At 47.0% G+C, this 18,526-nt stretch overlaps 1 protein-coding gene across 7 annotated transcripts in view; it reads left to right on the top strand.

Annotated features, from left to right (window-relative positions):
- VAV2 (vav guanine nucleotide exchange factor 2) overlaps positions 1-18,526 on the top strand; it is a 122,368-nt gene that overhangs the window by 20,369 nt on the left and 83,473 nt on the right. For all 7 annotated transcript variants that reach the window (XM_033077539.2, XM_033077537.2, XM_033077536.2 and 4 more), the window contains exon 2: positions 8,750-8,866. In XM_033077539.2, coding sequence (XP_032933430.1) covers positions 8,750-8,866 — 117 coding nt within the window. The remainder of the gene's footprint in view (positions 1-8,749; positions 8,867-18,526) is intronic.

Below are 18,526 nucleotides of genomic sequence, written 5' to 3'. Positions count from 1 at the left end.
TGGGTTGGCCCAAATGTTTTGAGTTTTCTCTGCAGGAGCCTTCCCACGCATGGAGTTATCTCATCCCTCCATCAGCTCCCATCAGGATTTATTTTTCACATGTCCCATCTCTTATCTGTGGTCGTGTTTTTGGAGTTTTTTGGAGTGGAGTGTGAGCCTGGGTGAGGCACTTCACAGCAATAGCATCTTTTTTTTAAAATTATTTTCTCTTTTTTTCCCCTTTTTTAAACTGAGTTCCCCTGATGGAGCAGCACAGAGGAAAAGGCTGAGTTTGGGCAGTGTGGAAGGGAACTCTTCATTCAGGATGCCACATGTGGGCAGATTGAGCAATGCCTCCCAGCTCTCCTGCTCCCAGGCTTTCTGCAGCCTCAGATTTGATTCTCAGGAAAGCCCAGCCTGGATCTGCAGCGGAGACACCCAGGACTGTGAGATTCCTGCATTCTGTGACAAAGCCCAAAAGCAAGAACCGCCTTGGAGGGCTCTGCTGTGGCACTGATGAGCCTGGGAAGTTTCTGGGTTTCTCCTCAGGAGCAGGGTGATGATCCTTGGTGGTTTTCCCACACTCAGGGGTGCAAAGTGTCTGTTCCCTGCCTTGCCATCCATCCCCAGGAGCTGCTGGACACCAGGGCTGCCTTGCTTGGCCAGAAACTCTTTTTGTCCCTGGGCTTGGCTCTTCAGAGACATCCTAAAAGATCCATTTACAATCAGCAACACAGAGATTCCACTGGGCTTTTCCAGAACCTCAGTGGGAAGGGTTTGGGATGCACAAACCTCAGACCTGTGGCTGGGGGGTTGCAGCAGTGCTGAACCTGTTGGACCTGCTGGATTTGGGGTGGTTGGGGCAATTCCAGCCCTTGTAATCCATCCATGAAACCCTCCCAGGCACTGCAATTAAATAAAATTTAATGGTTGTGGCTTTCCCAGCTTCAGCAGGCCCAGGAGGGCTCCACAAAGGAGGGAAATTCTGTCAGCAGTGGCAGCTCCAGCGTTTTCTTCGGGAAGTTGCAGCTTCCTTCCTCTCCTTTAGAGCCCCTGAGCGCCGTGGGGTGACCCTGGGATGGACAGAGGGACAGAGACCCCAGGAATGTGGGATGTGCTGCTCCTGCACAGCCCCTCAGAGCCTCCCCTGGCACAGGGAGGGGTTCTGGGCTTTGGGGAGGTCACTCTGAGCACACAAACATCTGGGCTGGCCTGTGATGCCTTTTCCCTCCTCTGGACTCAAGGATGTCACTGGATCCTTGTCCCCTCCTCCAGCCTTGGGACTCTCAGCCACACTCACAGGGTTTTAGCCACACTCACAGCCTTCTTTTTGCTTTTTTTATTTTTTTTTTCTGTATGTAATGGTGAAAATGAACCTGAAAGTCTTTATGAAGAGTTCAGGAGCCAGGAAAAATTCCCTTGGCTCTTGGAGCCCTGGGCTTGGCAGGGTGACAGCAGCCCCCTCTGAGCATCCTCTGCTCAGGGGCTGAGGTTGGGACCTCTAGGTATTACTCCAGACTCTCTATTTTAATTTTATTTTGCAGTTTTGAATTATTTTTTCACAATTCCATGTATATTCTGGTTTCTAGCTCATAACTGAGAGACCCCTTCCCTTTGAGAGCCCACAGACCATGATGGGGAGCTCCTGGGGGGTAACTGGGGGATCTTTGTCCCTTTGAACCATGATGATGAGTGAAGGTGTGAGCTGTGCTTTTCTTGGTGAGTTTGTGCAGGAATTTTTCATCCCCCTGAGCTCTGATTTTCCTCCCAGGGAAGGAGCTTTTCTTTGCTTTCCCCCAGCCCTCCCAGTGCCCTGCCATGGGTGTTTGCTAAAAATCCATGGCTGCTTCCCCTCAGGTGCTTTCCTGGGGATAAACGGTGCTTGAGAGAGGATGTGAGAAGGAGAAGCTGTGGAGAGGTCAGCCCTCATCAGCGCTTCAGGCTCATTAATCATCCTCCCTTAAGTGGAATTTGCCCAGCCCTGGAGCGCTCAGCAATGGGAATGGCTTTGAAAAGGATGGGGGGGAAAATAATAGTGCTAAACTGTTTGAGAAATAATTTCATTCTCCACTTCTCAATAGATAAATCTGCTGTCCAACAACCCGAAATTTAATCTGTCCATCTGAAGTAATTGATGAGCTGCGAGTGGAATCCAAATGCAGAGGGGAATTCTCTGCAGGGAGGTTTTGTGCACCAGAGACAATGGGGAGGAACAAAGCCAGGAGGAACAAAGCCAAGGCAGATTTGGTGCTGCTGGGGGGTGGAACATGAGCTCCAGTGGTGCTCTGGACTCATTGCTGCTCCCCAAACCAGCCCTTGGTGTGGAGGGGAGCTGGATGGGGCAGAGAGATCAGACACAGGCTGTGATGTTCAGTTTTAGATCAGAGAATGGTTTGGGTTTGAAGGGACCTTAAAGACCACCCAAAATCCCAACCCCAGCTGCAGCCCTGCAGCTCCCACTGGACACCCTTGGACTTTCTCTCCATTCACCCTTGGGCTTTCTCTCCATTCACCCTTGGACTTTCTCTCCATTCCTGATTTTTGGATGCTCCTTTGCAATATCAGAGTAGCACAGAGGTGGCTCAGAGTGCATCCTTTGGCTCTCTGCAGAGGTTTGTGCCATGGCACAGCTGATTTCCCCTTGGAAATGCTGTGTTTTCTCCAGCAGAGCCTCCCTGGCCCCTCTGCAGAGCCTGTGATAAGCAGATGCTCCCAGCTCCCATTGAGGACTCACTTCTTCCAGAGGTGCTGGCAGTGAGATAAGAGGGAATCTGCCACCAGGGCCAGGAGTGCTAAAGAAAGTCCCTTTTGTCATCCATCAGCAGGGTTATCTGCCCCAGCACAGCTCCAGCACTCCCTGCATGCTGCAGGACACATTTCAAACCATGTGCCATGTGCCCAGACACCCTGTGTGCCACTGTGTGCTCCCCCTCAGCCACAGCCCCTCTCCTGAAGGGCTTTTCCAAAATGCTGAGAGCTGCTGGATGTTCCTGCCCTTCCAGGCAAAACCATCTCCTCATTTCTTTCCTTTCTTTTTTTTTTTTTTTTTTTTTTTTGTGTTTTATGGCATTTTTTACAAGTGTCTCAGACAATCCCAAGTGGAAGGAGCAGGAGCTGCTTTGATTCTCCTCCAGAGCCCACCTGGGATCCCAGCTGAGCAGCTGCTGCTGCTTTCTGCAGCTTTTTGTCTGTCTCTGCCATCACCAGGCTGCTCAGGAAAGCACCAGAGTCCCCATCCCTGGTGGGATTAATGGGGTGTGGATGTGGCATTTGGGGACATGGCTTTGTGCAGGGCTTGGCAGCTCTGAGTTGATGGTCAGACTCAGAGTTAAAATGGTTGTGTTTTTCCATTAATAGAGCAGTTTTGGTGGGTGTCAGGAGCTGGTGTGACTTTAGGGCTGGGATGTGTTTCCAGCCCACCCCATGTGCTGGTTTGGGTGAATTTGCATTGGAAATGGCTCCTGTGCTGTCAGAGCAGGTGCCAGGGCTGCTCAGTCATTCTGGGACTGCAGGGAGGGGCCTGAAGGGTGGGGTGAGGAGGAATGGGGGCCTGAGCTCCCCAACATCCAACCTGCCCTGGGGTGGCTGGGCATGTCCCTGCTGAGTCCATATCCCTGTGCAAAGTGCAGCCATCCCAGGTGCCAAATTATCCCTCCTTTGACCTCTCCTGAGGGCACCTCCGTGCATTTCTGAGTTTGAGTGCCTCAAAAACTCAGCACAACTCCACCCCAGGAGTCTCTAAACTCACTGAATCCAGGAAAAGAGATAAAATCAGGAAAACTTCCTTTTAGACAGAGCATCCCAGAAGCTGCTGAGGAGCTCCCAGGCACTGTTGGGGTTTTTGGCCACCCCATGAGCAGGAGGGTGGCCAAGGGCTCCCAGTGGGACTTCAGAGCAGTTTCTTCCCTTTATGACTCTGCAGAGTGGTTAAAAATAAGCAGAGCTCTTCTGAAACTGAGTGCAGGTGATGGGGCCCCTTCTGCTGCCTCCCTCCAGCTCTTCACAGCCCTCCAAGGGCTGGGGCAGTGTGGTCAGTGCTGTCTCTGCAGCCTGAGCTGACACCTGTGTGCGTTTAGAGTCTCTGTGTTCCAGCCTGAGCACTGGAGAGAGTCAGGAGACTCTTCTGTTATTTCCAGAGTTGTTTATTTTATCTCATCTAAAAGTTCTTTCCCTGAGGTTTGTTCAGCAGCTCAGCCCCAGACACACTGCCCACCCCTGGGGTGGGATTATCTTTTATACTAAAAACTACATAAACATTATTTACAGTTATCTTCCAATACCTATCACTTCTATTGTACAGTCTGGTTCTGCTCTAAACCAATCTAAAAGTGCCAACATCACCCAAAAGATGGATGCAGGAAGGAGGAGAAAGAAGGACAGAACACGCCCAAAATCCTCCATCCTGACCCCAGACCCTTATTACAAACAATGTTAAAAACCTACTTTTTCACCTTGTAATAATCTAACTTACACTCTATTTATTTTTTGTAACTTTTAATTCTTCATGTAATTTTTCCCAGGGAGAGAAATCCAAGGCACAGGGGTTCTGGGCACTGTACCCAGGCTCCTGAGCCCCTGCCTGGGTCTGGAACCACCCAGGGCAGCCAGAGGGATGTGCTGGGCTCCCACAGGGCAGAGCTGAGCACACTTTCCTTATCTATTACCAGGCTTCAAGGTGGTTTTTTTTACCAGATGAGTTTCTTGCTCTGTTTGGCACAGTCCCACCCCTGTTCCAGTCCCCTCTCTGATGGGCTCTGCAGTGCCCTGGATGCTCTCCCCACCCCAGGATTTGTTCTGTGCCCGTTCCAGAGCCTGGCAATGTTGGTGGCCATTGAATTCTCTGAGCATGGAATTCTTGGTGGCTCCCAAGGTTGTTTTGGATGCCCAGGAGGGTGGTGGCAGGATTGGGAATTTGTGTGGTTGGGGAATTTGCACCAGAGGAGATCCCAGAGCAGATAAATGACACCACTGATTTTGGGTCTGACAGGTGCTGAATGAGCCCTGTGCAGAACATTGATTTCTCTCTCTTTTTTTTTTTTTCTCCTGTGAAATGTTTGCTTGTCCAAAGGTGTGATTGACTGGTGAATAAAATGGCTCATGCTAAATTGGAGCTAATTTTAACACGTGGCTGTTGAGTCCTGAGCCAAGAATTCATCACCCTCCCTGGAAATGCCAAAACAACGAAAAGCACAAGAGGACACTTTGCAGATTGGGTTTGGAGAAAGTGCCAGGAGTGAATTGTACCACCCACACCACTCTGGTGTCCCCACCTGGATTTGGGGTGCCCAGAGAGGGTGACAACCTGCACTTGTCATCCCCAGTGGTGGCTTTTCCTTGCTGTGCTGCCAGCTCCTGGTTAATTGTGTTTGTTGTGTTCTAACCAGGCCTTTTTCAGCAGCTCTTTAAATGGATGGGCTTTTTAAAATGTTGTTTATTATATTTAAATGATGCAGCAATGTGCTGGTTGTGGGTGATAAGAGCTTAGCTTACAGCGTTTTTAGTTACAGCTGTAGCTTTGTTTGAAAGCTTTTTTTAGTTTTGGTTAGAATGCATGATATATTTTTTATTGTAGATTATTTTAATACATGACAACCAATTAATACTTTTATTATTACTTATAGCTTGTTACAACCATTAACATTACTATAGTTATGTTACTATTGTTTAATTACAAAGGGTTAGTATGTTACAGTTTAAGTTAGAAGTTGTTTTTTAGTTTTTTTGCAGTGGAAAATGTTGAGGGGTTTTTTTTACATGCAATATGGCATTTTTGTTTGTTTGAATTATTTTTTGTTTCATAAAAACATTTTTTGTTTGAGGTAGATTTATCCTTTGCTCAGAGTCATAAAATCCCCTTCCAACTCACTTGCCCTTTGCCTTCTTAGCTACCCAGTAAAACCAACTCAACAATTCTTTTCCTCTATATCAAAACTTGCTATTATTTCTATTCCTTCAGATTCCACATTCAAAGACCTTTCTGTTATAACACATATCTGTGAGACCTTCCTGTCAAATCCTGATCCTTTGGTTCCTCCACTGGCACAGGGTGCCCAGAGCAGCTGCCCCATCCCAAAGCCAGGCTGGATGGAGCTTGGAACAAACTGGGATAGTGAGAGGTGTGGAAATGGAAAATCCTGAATTTTCCTTCCAACCCAAACCATTCTGATTTGGTGCTGGGATGAGCAGTGCTGCAGAGGAAGTTTGCATCTTGCTGTGTGTAATTGTGGCTGTACCCTGTGCCATTAAGTTTCCAAATTGGAGGCTTAAAAGGATTTAAAATAAGCAGACGCTGGAACTTTGGGATCAATGGGACTGCAGCGCAGCAGCCCGGGGTGTAAATTCTTGCAGAAACCCAGGAGATAAAGTTATGAAATAACCTGTGTCAGCAAGAGAGCCTGTAAAGCAATTCCAAAAAAACAACCAACCAGAAACCTCCCAGTCTAGACACTTGTATTTACTGCAGTGTTTGTGTGAGATAGAGGAATGCCCTAGAAAATCAGATTTGTTTTCAGTTCCTGCCTCTGGCACGTGCTGGGATGGGATGGGGCTGTGGCACCTCCTGTGCTGGGGCAGCTCTGCTGGCACTCACTGCAGAAGGGTGAGAGGTTATTTCTGCCTCTGTGTAGGTGAATCAGCCTGCTGTTAATAATTTTGCTAATTTTTGCTAATCCGTGGCTGGAGGAGTCTGATCCCCAAAGCAGCGGTAACGAGGAGATACCACAGCCCCAAAGACTCTGCTTTGATTCTTTTAATTAACAGAAAATTAAGCTATTTTCTTTTGCTTTGAGCCCTGGGTGAAGCTTGCAAGCGGTGTCTTTAGGTGGTGTGTGTTTGATGACAGCTGGGGGAGCCAGGTTGTGACAAAATCAGGCTGAGGGAATGCACCCAAAGCTTGGCTCCTCTGCCTGTTGATCCCACGGGGGTGATTCACCCCCTCATGCACTGATTTCCTTTGGATTCTAACATTTCTGTCAGGTATTTGTAAGGAATTAGCTGAAAAGAGTGAAGAGTTGCCCAAAGGCACAGTGATAAATTGAAGGTGTTCTGCTGGGAAGTTCTTTGGCTGGCTCAGCAGGTGAAGGATGTAGGTGGTGCAGTTTCAAAAATGAAGCAGATTTTAATTTTTTCTCTTTTATTTTTATTTTTTATCCCCTGTGCTGCCAGGAGCAAGGCCCTGTGCACTCCTCAGGCTTTGGAATGTGTGATGATTGTGGATAAACAACCTTTTATTTCTGTAGCCAAAGACAGGATTGTTTTAAAGAGAAACTTGATGCTGCTCTGCCAGTCAGCCTTGCTGGATCACCAAGGTTTGGGTTGGAAGGGAAATTGCAGATTATCCAAGCTGACCGCTGGGCAGGGACACCTTCCTCTATACCAGGCTGTTCCAAACCCCATCCAGGCTGGTTTGGACACTTCCAGGGATCCAGGGCAGCCACAGCTGCTCTGGGCAGGGCATCCCCACCCTCCCAGGGCAGAATTCCTTCCCAATCTCCCATCCAACCCTCCCCTCTGCCACTTTAAAGCCATTCCCCCTTGTCCTGTTGCTGTCCCTTCTGTAGGGAACCAGCTGGGATCATGCTGGAAATGGTTAAAAGTTCAGCACTGGGCTTCTGTGGAACATGATTTATATTTGCCTTCGACCTTGAAAGGAAAACGTCCTGGCCTGAGTTTTGCAGCCTTTCTGGATGTCACCTTGGGAGAAAGTTGTTTTTCAAAGGGGCGTTGTGTTCCTGGAGCACAGCTGAGAACACAGGAGAACCCTGAGTCTGACATCCCCAGGAACAACAAACAAACTCCTGCAGCCTGTGCAGAGAGGGCTCCTCAGCCCCTGCTCACTTCTCTTGCATTCACAGTAATTTCACCATTATAAGCTGCACCATTTTGACTAAAATTTTGGTCTGAACCCAAAGTGCGGCTTATAATCAGGTGTGGTTTATATATGGACAGAGAAGGAAAAGTTGCTGTTTTAGTTTGGAGGACAGGTGTGTGCTGAGAAAGGCAGGAGCTTCTCTTTGAAATGGAGAATGTAAAACCCCTCCCTCCAAATTATTATAATTTTGAAATCAAGGGGCTTTCAGGCAAAGATATGGGAATTAGGAATAACAGTTCTTTACTAGGGAAATTAAAATAGAAATACAGCACTACAAAGAACAAACCCCAAACCCTGACACAGTCAGAGTACAGCCTGACACCCGTCAGGCAGGGTGTTGGCAGCAGTCCCATCCCATGGTGGCTGCATCCTCCTGCAGTGACAGATGTGGCTCAGTTGGAGCAGTGCTCCTGTACAAGGTGCAGTTTCCCTCCGGAGCTCCAGTGGGGATGTGGAGAAATCCGGTTTTCCTCTGGAGTCCAGTGGAGAAAGGGGCTCCCTTAGTGTTCCAAAACCTCTGTTTTTATCTTGGTAAGAAATGTTGGGCTCTTCCCCCTGGCTGGAGCAACTCCCAATGGGATGCAGTAATTTTATCAGTGCCACAGTGAGACTCAATGGCCATGAGCAGAAAATGACTGGCTGGAGGAAGGATGGGTTGTGAAAAGATAAAGAACAATGCCCTGCCTGGTTTCAATGGATGGGCCATTAGCAGAATATCTGCCGTTGAGATCAGGATCACTGCCCCACCCTCAACAGATGGTTATAGAATATATTCCTTTTATCACACCCTGTTTTGTAACATGCTGCTTATAATCATGAAATTACTGTAACTCAATAAATCTCAGTTGGAATTTGTGCCTTGCTCACTTTCCCCCTCCTTTCCTCCCTTTTGTCCCCCAGTTTCTGTGTTTGAAGAACATCCGGACCTTCCTGAAAGTGTGCCACGACAAATTTGGGTTAAGGAACAGCGACCTCTTCGATCCCTTCGACCTCTTTGACGTGAGGGATTTCGGCAAGGTAAGAGCTGCTGCTGGGAGGGATGAGTCTGATGGGGCTGCTCCAGGTTTGGGGTGAAAATGCAAAAGTTTTGTGGTTTTCTGAGCAGCCTCTGAGAAGTGGGCACCAGTTTCCCCGTGCTTGTGGTGTGTTTAGGATTCTGCTCATCCTCAGTGTATTTAGGGTTGTTTTAGTTATTTGGGAGTTTGTTCTGGTTCTGTTGAAGGGAGACCAAGCCTTCAAGCTTTCTGCTCTAGATTAAAAACTCTCTGGGGTCTCTAAAGGGCGTGACCCACGTGTAACCAAACCTTGCACAGGGTCCACACCTCACTCTGCCCTTCCCCATCTGCTGCCCCCTCTGCAGAGCAAAATAACTTTGCTGAAATCACCTCTGATTTTTTGTCACAGTGTCTGTGGGGTCGGGGACTTTGATGGCAGGGCCAAATGAATGCCCTGAGCTTCTCAGAAATGCTGTAAGTGATGGCTGGCACCAAAACTGAAGGAGGAGAGCTGTGCCTGGCTTTGACAAGTGGCTCTTGTTCTGATCCCCTGGCTTTGACACCAAGTGCATCAGGGCTGATGGATGCAGGGCTCAGGGAAACCATTACCCAGGACAATTGCTGTATTCTTCAGCAGAAAAGGTGATAAAAGATTTATTAAAGCTCTGTATTGTTTTACCTGTTTCGAGCTGCCAGACACAAGCTGCTGGAAGGCATCTTCCCTTCTGATTATCCAAGGAGTAGATTTTCACTGCTGATGGGGATATATTATTTGATATTTATTGCCTAATTTATTTCTGGACCATTATGTGGAATGTGCAATTGCAGTGCCTTGTTTTTATGAGTTTTTTTTTTTTTGATTTATGGAATACAAGAAGGCAGTTGTTGTTCTGGGAATATGAATGCACAGAAGGAACCTTTTGGGCTGGGGAAGGAACTGCTGCTAATTAAAATGCTGCTTTATTGTCACATTGTCTTTGCTTTGTGCACTTTGAGATTGCCTCTGATGCCTGTTAATAGGGGCTGGTGTTAAACACTGCTGGAACACATCAGCTGATGAGCTCAGTTTGCTTTCCCTCCCCCTGCTCACTTTTTGGGGGTGCATTCTTGGGGAGATGATTTACCACTCCCTATTTCCTCAGGACAATCTGGTTTTTTTTTAGGATACTTGGGAAAGAAATGTGTCATAAACTTCCAAGAGATACAAATGCATTTTATTGCCTGCATGGTGCTTTTCATGTTGTCGTCATCCTCAACCAACCATAGAAAATGTGGGAAGCACAGACTGTCTACACAAAAAACCTCATTTATTTTTTTTTTTTATCAGCTTGGTGGAGGTATCAGCTGTGCAGCTCTGCACCACCCTAAATCCCTCTGGAAGCCTGTCAAAACATTCCCATTGTCTTCACCACCTTTCATTCCCACATGATCCTCAGATCTGTGTTCAACAGTGGCAAAGCAAATAAACAAGGAAAAATCTGCTGTTGACCAGAGCTCCTTTTCCGTTTTGAGTCACAGCAAGAGCAAAAGGAGCCTCTAATCCACGTCCCCACTGGCCAAACACACACTTCACACACAAAAAATTCTTCCTGCAGCTATTCACTCCTCAGCTCAGTGGTATTTTTTTGGTTACAGGACACTTAGACCATGCAGGAGGCGTTCCTGATGGCACACAGTTAATGGGGTTTAATTGCAGAGGGGTTTTGGTGCAGTGGTGTTGGGTTTTTCCTCTCCTCCAAACCCAAATGCCACTGGGACACAAATTACCAGCAGCTTTTGGGATTGCTGGAGTGTAATTACCCAGGAGAAAGGTGTGGACTTGGTGCCAACCTCTGTGTAAAGGGCTTTGAATCTTTGAGGGTTTTTACTGTTAGAAACCATGGCAGCTTTAAAAGAAAAACTAAAAAAAAATTGGAGGAATAAAAAAATGAGATGCCTCAGTCTTGCCTTGCCCAGCTGTTATTCTGAGAGAGGTTTCCATGTTTCCAGCCATCCTTTTGGCTCCAGGGTTTCTGCATGAGGAGCTACCATGGGGATGCTGGACCCCCTTCCAACCCTGCCTGGGGGCTCCTCAACTCCAGCCTTACTCCTGGTTCTGCTTCTTCCTTCAGTCTGAAGCTTGGGAAGGTGTTTTTTTTGCTGTCAGCAGGGTGACAGCTGCTGAGATGGGATTGTGAACTGTGTGGGCTTGTCCAGCCCAAATCCCAGAGGAGCTGAGAGCTCCGTCTGGCTCTGGGGGATGCTGGGGAAGGGCACGCTCAGGCTGCTGCCACATGGATGCATCACATTCCCTGTGACCTGCAGGGTCTCCCAGCCCCCCAGGGGACCCCAAAGCCACCTCCAATTGCCCATGGCCAGTTGAAATTGCTCCCAGCCAGCCCTTTTCCCCGTGTGCAGTTACTGAGCAATCCTGCTGTGTGCTGTGTTTCATGACAGAGGTGTGCAGAGATGCTGGTGCCTGCATTTCTACCCATTCCCCTACAAAAAAATGTAGTGATATGAATTATTTTTGATTATTTGATCCCTTTGAAGTGGCTCAGAGCTCTCCATAAATCACCAGTGGCATCTGCAGAAGTAAAACCCCAGTTAATGTTGCCTCATCCCTAAGCAGGGGCTCATTCTGCAGGCTTGCTGTGCCCAGTCTCTGTTAGCACAGCCTGGCTCTTAAAAAAGAAATAAAATAAAAAGCTGGTGCTCATGTAGTGTGTGTTGTTACACATTTAGTAGCAGTGATGGTATAAAATCAAACTCTTATTGGACTTGCTAATTTATTGGCACCGACTGTAATGACATAAAATGTACATAAATATGGATTAAACTCTTTATTACTCTATTAGTCAGCATGATGGTAGCCAGGTTCATTAAAAGGAGTTACTCATTTTAAATAACTTGCAGTAATGTACAGTTTTTTTAAAGAAATATAGTTCAAATATTCATAAACCTGTGGAGCATGCCATTTATTAACCTCCCACTCCTCTCTGCCCTCCTGACGTGGATTTAATCGTCCTGAATTCCTTCGGAAGTTCTTGCTCTGTTTGAAAGAGGATTTATTTATTTTTTTTTTGCAAGATAAGGGTCTTCCCTCCCCTGCCCCACAGACCTGAAACGCTGCTGTTCTAAAAATGAAAAAGGGGAAGCGATTCACAGGCTGGCTGAAAGGGGAGGAGATGCTGAGATTAAAATCGTGTTTTCCTCTCTGGTTCTGCTACCAGAGCTTGGGGAGAGAGATCTGCACCCACCTGGCAGCTGGAGCAGGGTCTGGATCAATTCTCCCTCTCAGCTGAACCCTCTGATTTGTGCTGTCCTGGCTGGGCAGGGCTCAGATGAGGATTTGATGCCAGGGAGGGGATGTGGGTGCTGGGGAGGGTCCCCAAGCCTGGGGCTGTGCCAGGAGCTGCCTTGGAGGTGGCAGTGAAAGCAGAGTGCAAGCACAGGGTGTCCTTCATCCCTTTGGGGTGGTTGATCCAAATATTCAGGGTGTTTTTAGTGTGAAGGTGTCCCCTTCCTCCTCCTGCTGCTGGCCTGGGCAGCTCTGGGGGGATCCAGGCTGTCCTCACTGTCTGTCCCCAGTGTCCCCAGGGAGGGATTCCCCCTTCCCATCCATTTGGGGCAGCCCCCACCCTGCTGCCAGAGAGGGAGAAAACTCAATTTTCTGCTTTCAGACGGGCGGGTGGGGAGGGTTGTCACAATTATTTAAGGGATTCATAACTGAGAGTTGGTGGTTTCTGTTTCTCTGCTGAGAATTCCCCTCCCTCCAGCATCTCTAATGCTGTGTAGGAACCACCAGCCCTGCAGCAGCATTTTTAAAGGTGCCTTTTTAACACAGTTTGGGCAGAGAAAGGGAAGGATTTATATGAATTAATATAGAAAAGTGCATATATAAAGTTTCAGGATGTACAGTGCCAGCTGTGACCTGCTGGAGCTGGGAGCAGCTCCTCTCCTCTTCTCTCATTTTGACTTTCAGGGTTTTTTTTCCTGACCTCCTGGAGCCAAGAACATATTAAAAGCAGTGTGTGTTCTCCCTGCACCATGGAGTGCATGAAGCAATCATGTCTTGGCAGCCAAGCTGGGTGTCCCATCCCTGCCCTGTCCTTTATTTTCACAAATCACTGGTGGCCCAAGCAGCTGGGGGGAGGGAAGGGAGGAGAATTCTCCAAAAAAGAAGGGTGTGTATGTTTTATATATATATATATACACACATATATATTTTTTTTAAATTTTTTTTTAGTTCCCAAAGGAGCAGTAGAGTAACTGCCCTGCCACGAGGTTTTTGTGCCATTGCAAGGAAAAAACTCCACTTAACTCCTTGCCTGCCCAGTGCTTGTTGGTGCTTTGTCCCCACTTTCACCCTGTGCCCACACCAAGGTTGTTATAAGTACAGAATATATTGTTGGCTTTTTGCAACTATTAGAATAAATGCTGTATGTATAATGTTAAAATAGCTTTTCTGTATGAATATAAGTTCTTTTCTTCTAATGGCAAAAGTTAAACATAAGTTTTTTAAAAGTAAAACCCTACAACTAACACAACTATCAACACTCACCGACTGCAAAAAGCCAAAACCACCACCCAAACTAAAAAATAATTTAAAAAAATTAAAACCACAAGCTAAAAAGCATGCATACTCTAAAACAACAAACCCAAAAAGTAGCCACATTAAACACTTCCCAAATTTTTTTTACTGTACATAAAAGTCTATAAATATACAATAGGTTGATATATTGTAAAGTGTATTTTAAAAGTTCCCAAAGCACCCTGCTGTTTTAACCCTTTGCTTTATGTGTGTCTCCTACTGTCTTTTTATTAAACCTTTTAAATTTTACCAAGACAATAAAAACTTATTTTTCACAAAGGTTTTTCCCTTTCTCCCTTTTGGGAGAACCCCCAGCTCTGGGAGGTGTTGGAGAACATGGGGAAGGCAGCCCTGGCTGCAGAAGTTGATGATTAACTCCCCTCTGCTGCTGTTGGGTGTTTGAATGACCTTGCTGGAGCTGTTCTGGGGTGGAAGCTCCAAACGACAAAAGCAGCCTGGAGCAGCAGGGGTTGGCTTTGTTCTCCCTCCCCTCTGCCAGCTGCAGGGTTCATTTGGGCTGGGGAGCCCCAGATTTGGAACTGGGGTGCTGTGGGGCCACCCTGGGGAGGTGCAGTGTGCCCAGCAAGCCATGCTGGACTTCCCTAAAACAAACAATTACAGTAATTTCACCATTATAAGCCGCACCATTTTCACTAAAATTTTGGTCCAAACGCAAAGTGTGGCTTATAATCAGGTGTGGCTGATATATGGACAAAGAATGAAAAGTTGCTGTTTTAGTTTGGAGGACAGGTGTCTGCTGAGAAAGGCAGGAGCCTCTCTTTGAAATGGAGAATGTAAACCCCCTCCCTCCAAATTATTATAATTTTGAAATCAGGGGGCTTTCAGTCAGAGATATGGGAATAGGAATAACAGTTCTTTACTAGGGAAATTAAAATAGAAATACAGCACTACAAAGGAACAAACCCCAAACCCTGACACAGTCAGAGTACAGCCTGACACCCTTCAGGCAGGGTGTTGGCAGCAGTCCCATCCCATGGTGGCTGCATCCTCCTGCAGTGACAGATGTGGCTCAGTTGGAGCAGTGCTCCTGTACAAGGTGCAGTTTCCCTCCGGAGCTCCAGTGGGGATGTGGAGAAATCCGGTTTTCCTCTGGAGTCCAGTGGAGAAAGGGGCTCCCTTAGTGTCCCAAAACCTCTGTTTTTATCTTGGTAAGAAATGTTGGGCTCTTCCCCCTGGCTGGAGCAAATCCCAATGGGATGCAGTAATTTTATCAGTGCCACAGTGGGACTCAATGGCCATGAGCAGAAAATGACTGGCTGGAGGAAGGATGGGTTGTGAAAAGATAAAGAACAATGCCCTGCCTGGTTTTTAAAACATGGCCATTAACAGGAGATATCCCATGAGATAAAGAACACTGCCCCAGCTGGTTTTTAACAGATGGCCCATTAGCAGAATATCTCCCACAGAGATCAGGATCACTACCCCCACCCTCAACAGATGGTGATAGAACAGAAACCTTTGATCACACTCTGTATTGTAATGTGCGGCTTATAATCATGAAATTATTGGTTTTTGGGCCAGTCAAGCCTGACCCAGACAGTGCCAGGACCATTCCTGGGTGATGTTTGCCCTGAGGGATGTGGTGGTGCAGCCACTCCTGCAGTAATGGACATTTTTAGGCTCCAAATCCTGATAAATTCTCCCTGTGAGGGCTGTTCTGGGGTACTTTGGGGATGTTCAGCGCTTCAAAAAAGCACCACAGTCTCAAATCCTGCTTAGGCAACAAAAAATTAACAACCAGTTCATCTTCCAATGCACCCTGAGGGCAGAACCTGTGTGACACTCCTGAGGGGCAACCTGTGGCCCTGGTGTCACCTTTTTTTTTGGTGGGATTTTTGTTGTTATTGTGGGTTTTTTGTTTGGGTTTTTTTGGGGGTTTTTTTTGTGGATTTTTTTGGGGGTTTTTTTGTTTTGTTTTTTCTTTCTTTTTTTTGTTTTGGTTTTGGTTTGTTTTGTTCTGTTTTCCCCCCTTTCTTGGCTGCTTTCCCCAGTATTTTTCCAAGGGGTCACACTAAGGGGTGTTATGTTTCAGCTCAAACCAGTGTGGGCAGGATCTTGTGTAACTCTCACAATCTTGATGGGAGAATTCTGCAGTTGTGCCTCGAGCAGAGATGGAAAGCTTTGGAATGCAGAGTATTGATCAGGACATGGATAAATGCATACCCTTAATGTGTATGAAATTGATTTCCTTGTCGCTTCTTGATTTGTCTGAGTCCTCCTTTTGTTAATTTGACACTAGATCAGGGAGAGAAGGATCTTTTTCACTCTGGGAAAAAAACTGTGGGTGTTAAAAACACCTACAAATGTGTCTCCAAAAAGTGGGGAGATGCCAGGCTTTTTTTTAAATTTTTTTTTGGGTGAACCAATAATTTCTGGCTGTTGTGTGGTTTCATTTGAGCCTCCTTGATTATGTCATGGGATTTCTGCAAGATGCCAACAGGCAAAGCCAGGCTTTGTGTGCCTTGGTGCTGGGAGTGGATCTCTCATCACTTGAGCTTAAGTTCAGCATCATGTGCTCTGGGGAAGGAAGGAAATCCATCCTGGCTAATATCACTTCAGGGACTCTTGGAATAAAAGGAATTTTTTATTCTGTAATGAGCCCTTCTGTTTCTGCGTTAAAACCCTCAGCATCTGATGATGAGACTGTCCCAAGGCCAAATAACACAAATAATAATTAACATTTCTGGAGACAGATTAACACATGAGTGCAAACATGGTTTAATGAGAAGTGAAACCACCAGGCTGAAAGTTCTGGTGTGGCTGAACTCCACCAGTGCTCAGAGCACAGCATCCTACCTGTGAAACAGGGAAAATAAAAATGAGGGGGAGCTTCTGTAGGAAATTGTGAATTTTCTTGGGGGCAGAGATGAGTTGGTAGAAGTTAATACATTGAAATATCACAGCTGAGCACAAAGAGCCTGGGTGTCCCAGGATATTCAGGATTTGGGTGCAGTGCTTGGTGATCCTGGCAGATCAATATTTCACACTGCAGAGTCACTCCCTGGAAATGTTCCTGTTCTGTAGTAAATAAGCAGTGCAGACACAAATGTGTTGGAGCCTGTGTCAGCAGAGTGGGGGTTTGGTGAGGTTTGTTTTTGCACCCTGAATTCTCCTCCTGTGCAGCTTTAGAAACCAGGGCTGGTGGGGAGGCTCCTCAGCTCCCTCCCACACTTCTTCAGGGGGGAAAAGCTAAAGGGGAAAGAAAAAAACCATCTTGGACTATTTTGTTCCACTGGCTGTCAGAATGGGCTGCTTGTTTGTTCTTGGAGGCCTTCCAGATATGGGATTTATTAATTTTTTTTCCCCTCTCCCTCTTTTTCCTTCAGAAATTAAATATTTCTTCAAGAACTCCTGGAGGTTTTGTGATTCCTCCCACCTGCCTGCTGCAGGGTGGGTGTGGACATTGGGGTGCACTCACAGGAGGAGTGAAAATTCCAGGAATATCCTGGAGCTGCAGGGTGTTGGGTTGGTCTCCTGTGCTGGTAGGAGCCAGGTGTTAATCCCAGGGCTGGTCAGGAGCAATTTGCTGTGAGCAGGTTTTGAAAAGCTTCTCTCTGAACATCCCACGGCTATCTTAAATACCAATTTCCCTTTGTTTTCCAGCTTTTCCTTGCCTGGTTCCAGGACAAGGGGCAGGACAACATCCCTGGTCACCCTCAGTGTTTGGCTGCTCCCCTTAATGAGCCTCAGATGGTGATGCTGCAGAAAATTCATTTGCACCCTCGGTGTTAATGGGGTGTGAGCCAGAATCCCCCTCTCCCAATCATTCTCCTCCTGCTAATTAGGGTTAGAGCCTCATCATGGTAGCAGGACAGGAGCCACAATGCAGCAGGGTGAAGATAATGATGTGGGCATTGCACTTTGTCAGGAATTCCTATTTATTTTTCCAGGCTTCTCTTGGTTGTAAATTTAGGAATTTCTGAGCCAGCGTGGGCTTGACTGATGCTTGCAGTCACTCCTGGTGGTGAGTGAGGCTGGGGGAGCTGTGCTGGGGTTTGGGATCCCTGCCTGACACATGGGGGGGGATTTCACAGCCTGGCACTGAAGTTTTTGGGGGAAAAGTGCCCCAAAATAGCGATGTGCAAACAGGCTGGAAGTGATGTGGAGTTTCCCATCCTAATCCTGGGGCATTCATTTTTTTGGGCATAATTTTGGTGGCAGGAGCAGAGGCAGGTGTGGCAGTCTGTGCTGTCCCACATCTGGGGGCATCAGGGTCTCACTGCAGGTGTGAGTGCTGTGACTCCTTGGAGATGTGGATCTCACCCCCACTCAGGTGAACTCTCTTGGTTTTGTTCATCTGATGTAAAACCTGCACAGAGAGGGGGTGCAAAAGTGGAGTTTTCTCAAGGCAAAATAAAAATAAAATAGGAAAGATTCTTCCCCTTACACAGACTTTCCACAGACCTTTCAGAGGTCACTGAGAATGGGAAGCAGGAGCATTTCTGAGTGCAGGCTCTGCTGTGACATCCAAACACATCAAAGACACAACAACTGGAGGTTGTGTGGCTGAATGAAGTGCTTGGAGAGCCAGAGCTGCCCTGCCTGTACCTGAGCCTGATGGAGCACAGCAGCTCTCCACCAGAACAGAGAAACTCGCTCTTCCAACCCAGTGGACTGCAAAGATTATTGAAAAAAAAAAAAAAATGGAATTTATTTCTTTCATGCGGAAATAGCGCTGCAGTCCCTGTACAGAGAGATTTATCAAAGGGAGCTCTGTGCTCCAGCAGCAGGGCTGAGATCACAGCTCGCTGCAGATGTGAGCTGAGCTGACTGAGTGCCACTTTCTGCAGCTCTGAGTAACCATTGTGCAGTGTCCTGAGCCCCCCACGCCAGCCTGCTCCCAGGCTGGCCTCACACAGCCACACCACACAGCAAATGAGGTTTGATTTGAAAAATGAAATTTTTACCCCCCTGAAAATCCCTCAGTGAAGCTGGATGTGTGGGCTCTGCACTGGGAGCTCCAGTTTGGATGCTGGAGGGACAGGGAAATATCAGAGATGGATCCACAGCATCTGGGTTTGTGTGGTTTTATTTCCTTTTTCAGCTGGGATGTTCCATCCTGTTATAATGGAGATGGTTTTGTGCACA

The sequence above is a fragment of the Catharus ustulatus genome, chromosome 21, assembly GCF_009819885.2.
Source record: "Catharus ustulatus isolate bCatUst1 chromosome 21, bCatUst1.pri.v2, whole genome shotgun sequence".
Lineage (NCBI taxonomy): Eukaryota > Metazoa > Chordata > Aves > Passeriformes > Turdidae > Catharus > Catharus ustulatus.
Note: the sequence above shows the minus strand (reverse complement) of the source record. Positions and strands in the feature narration are given on the sequence as shown.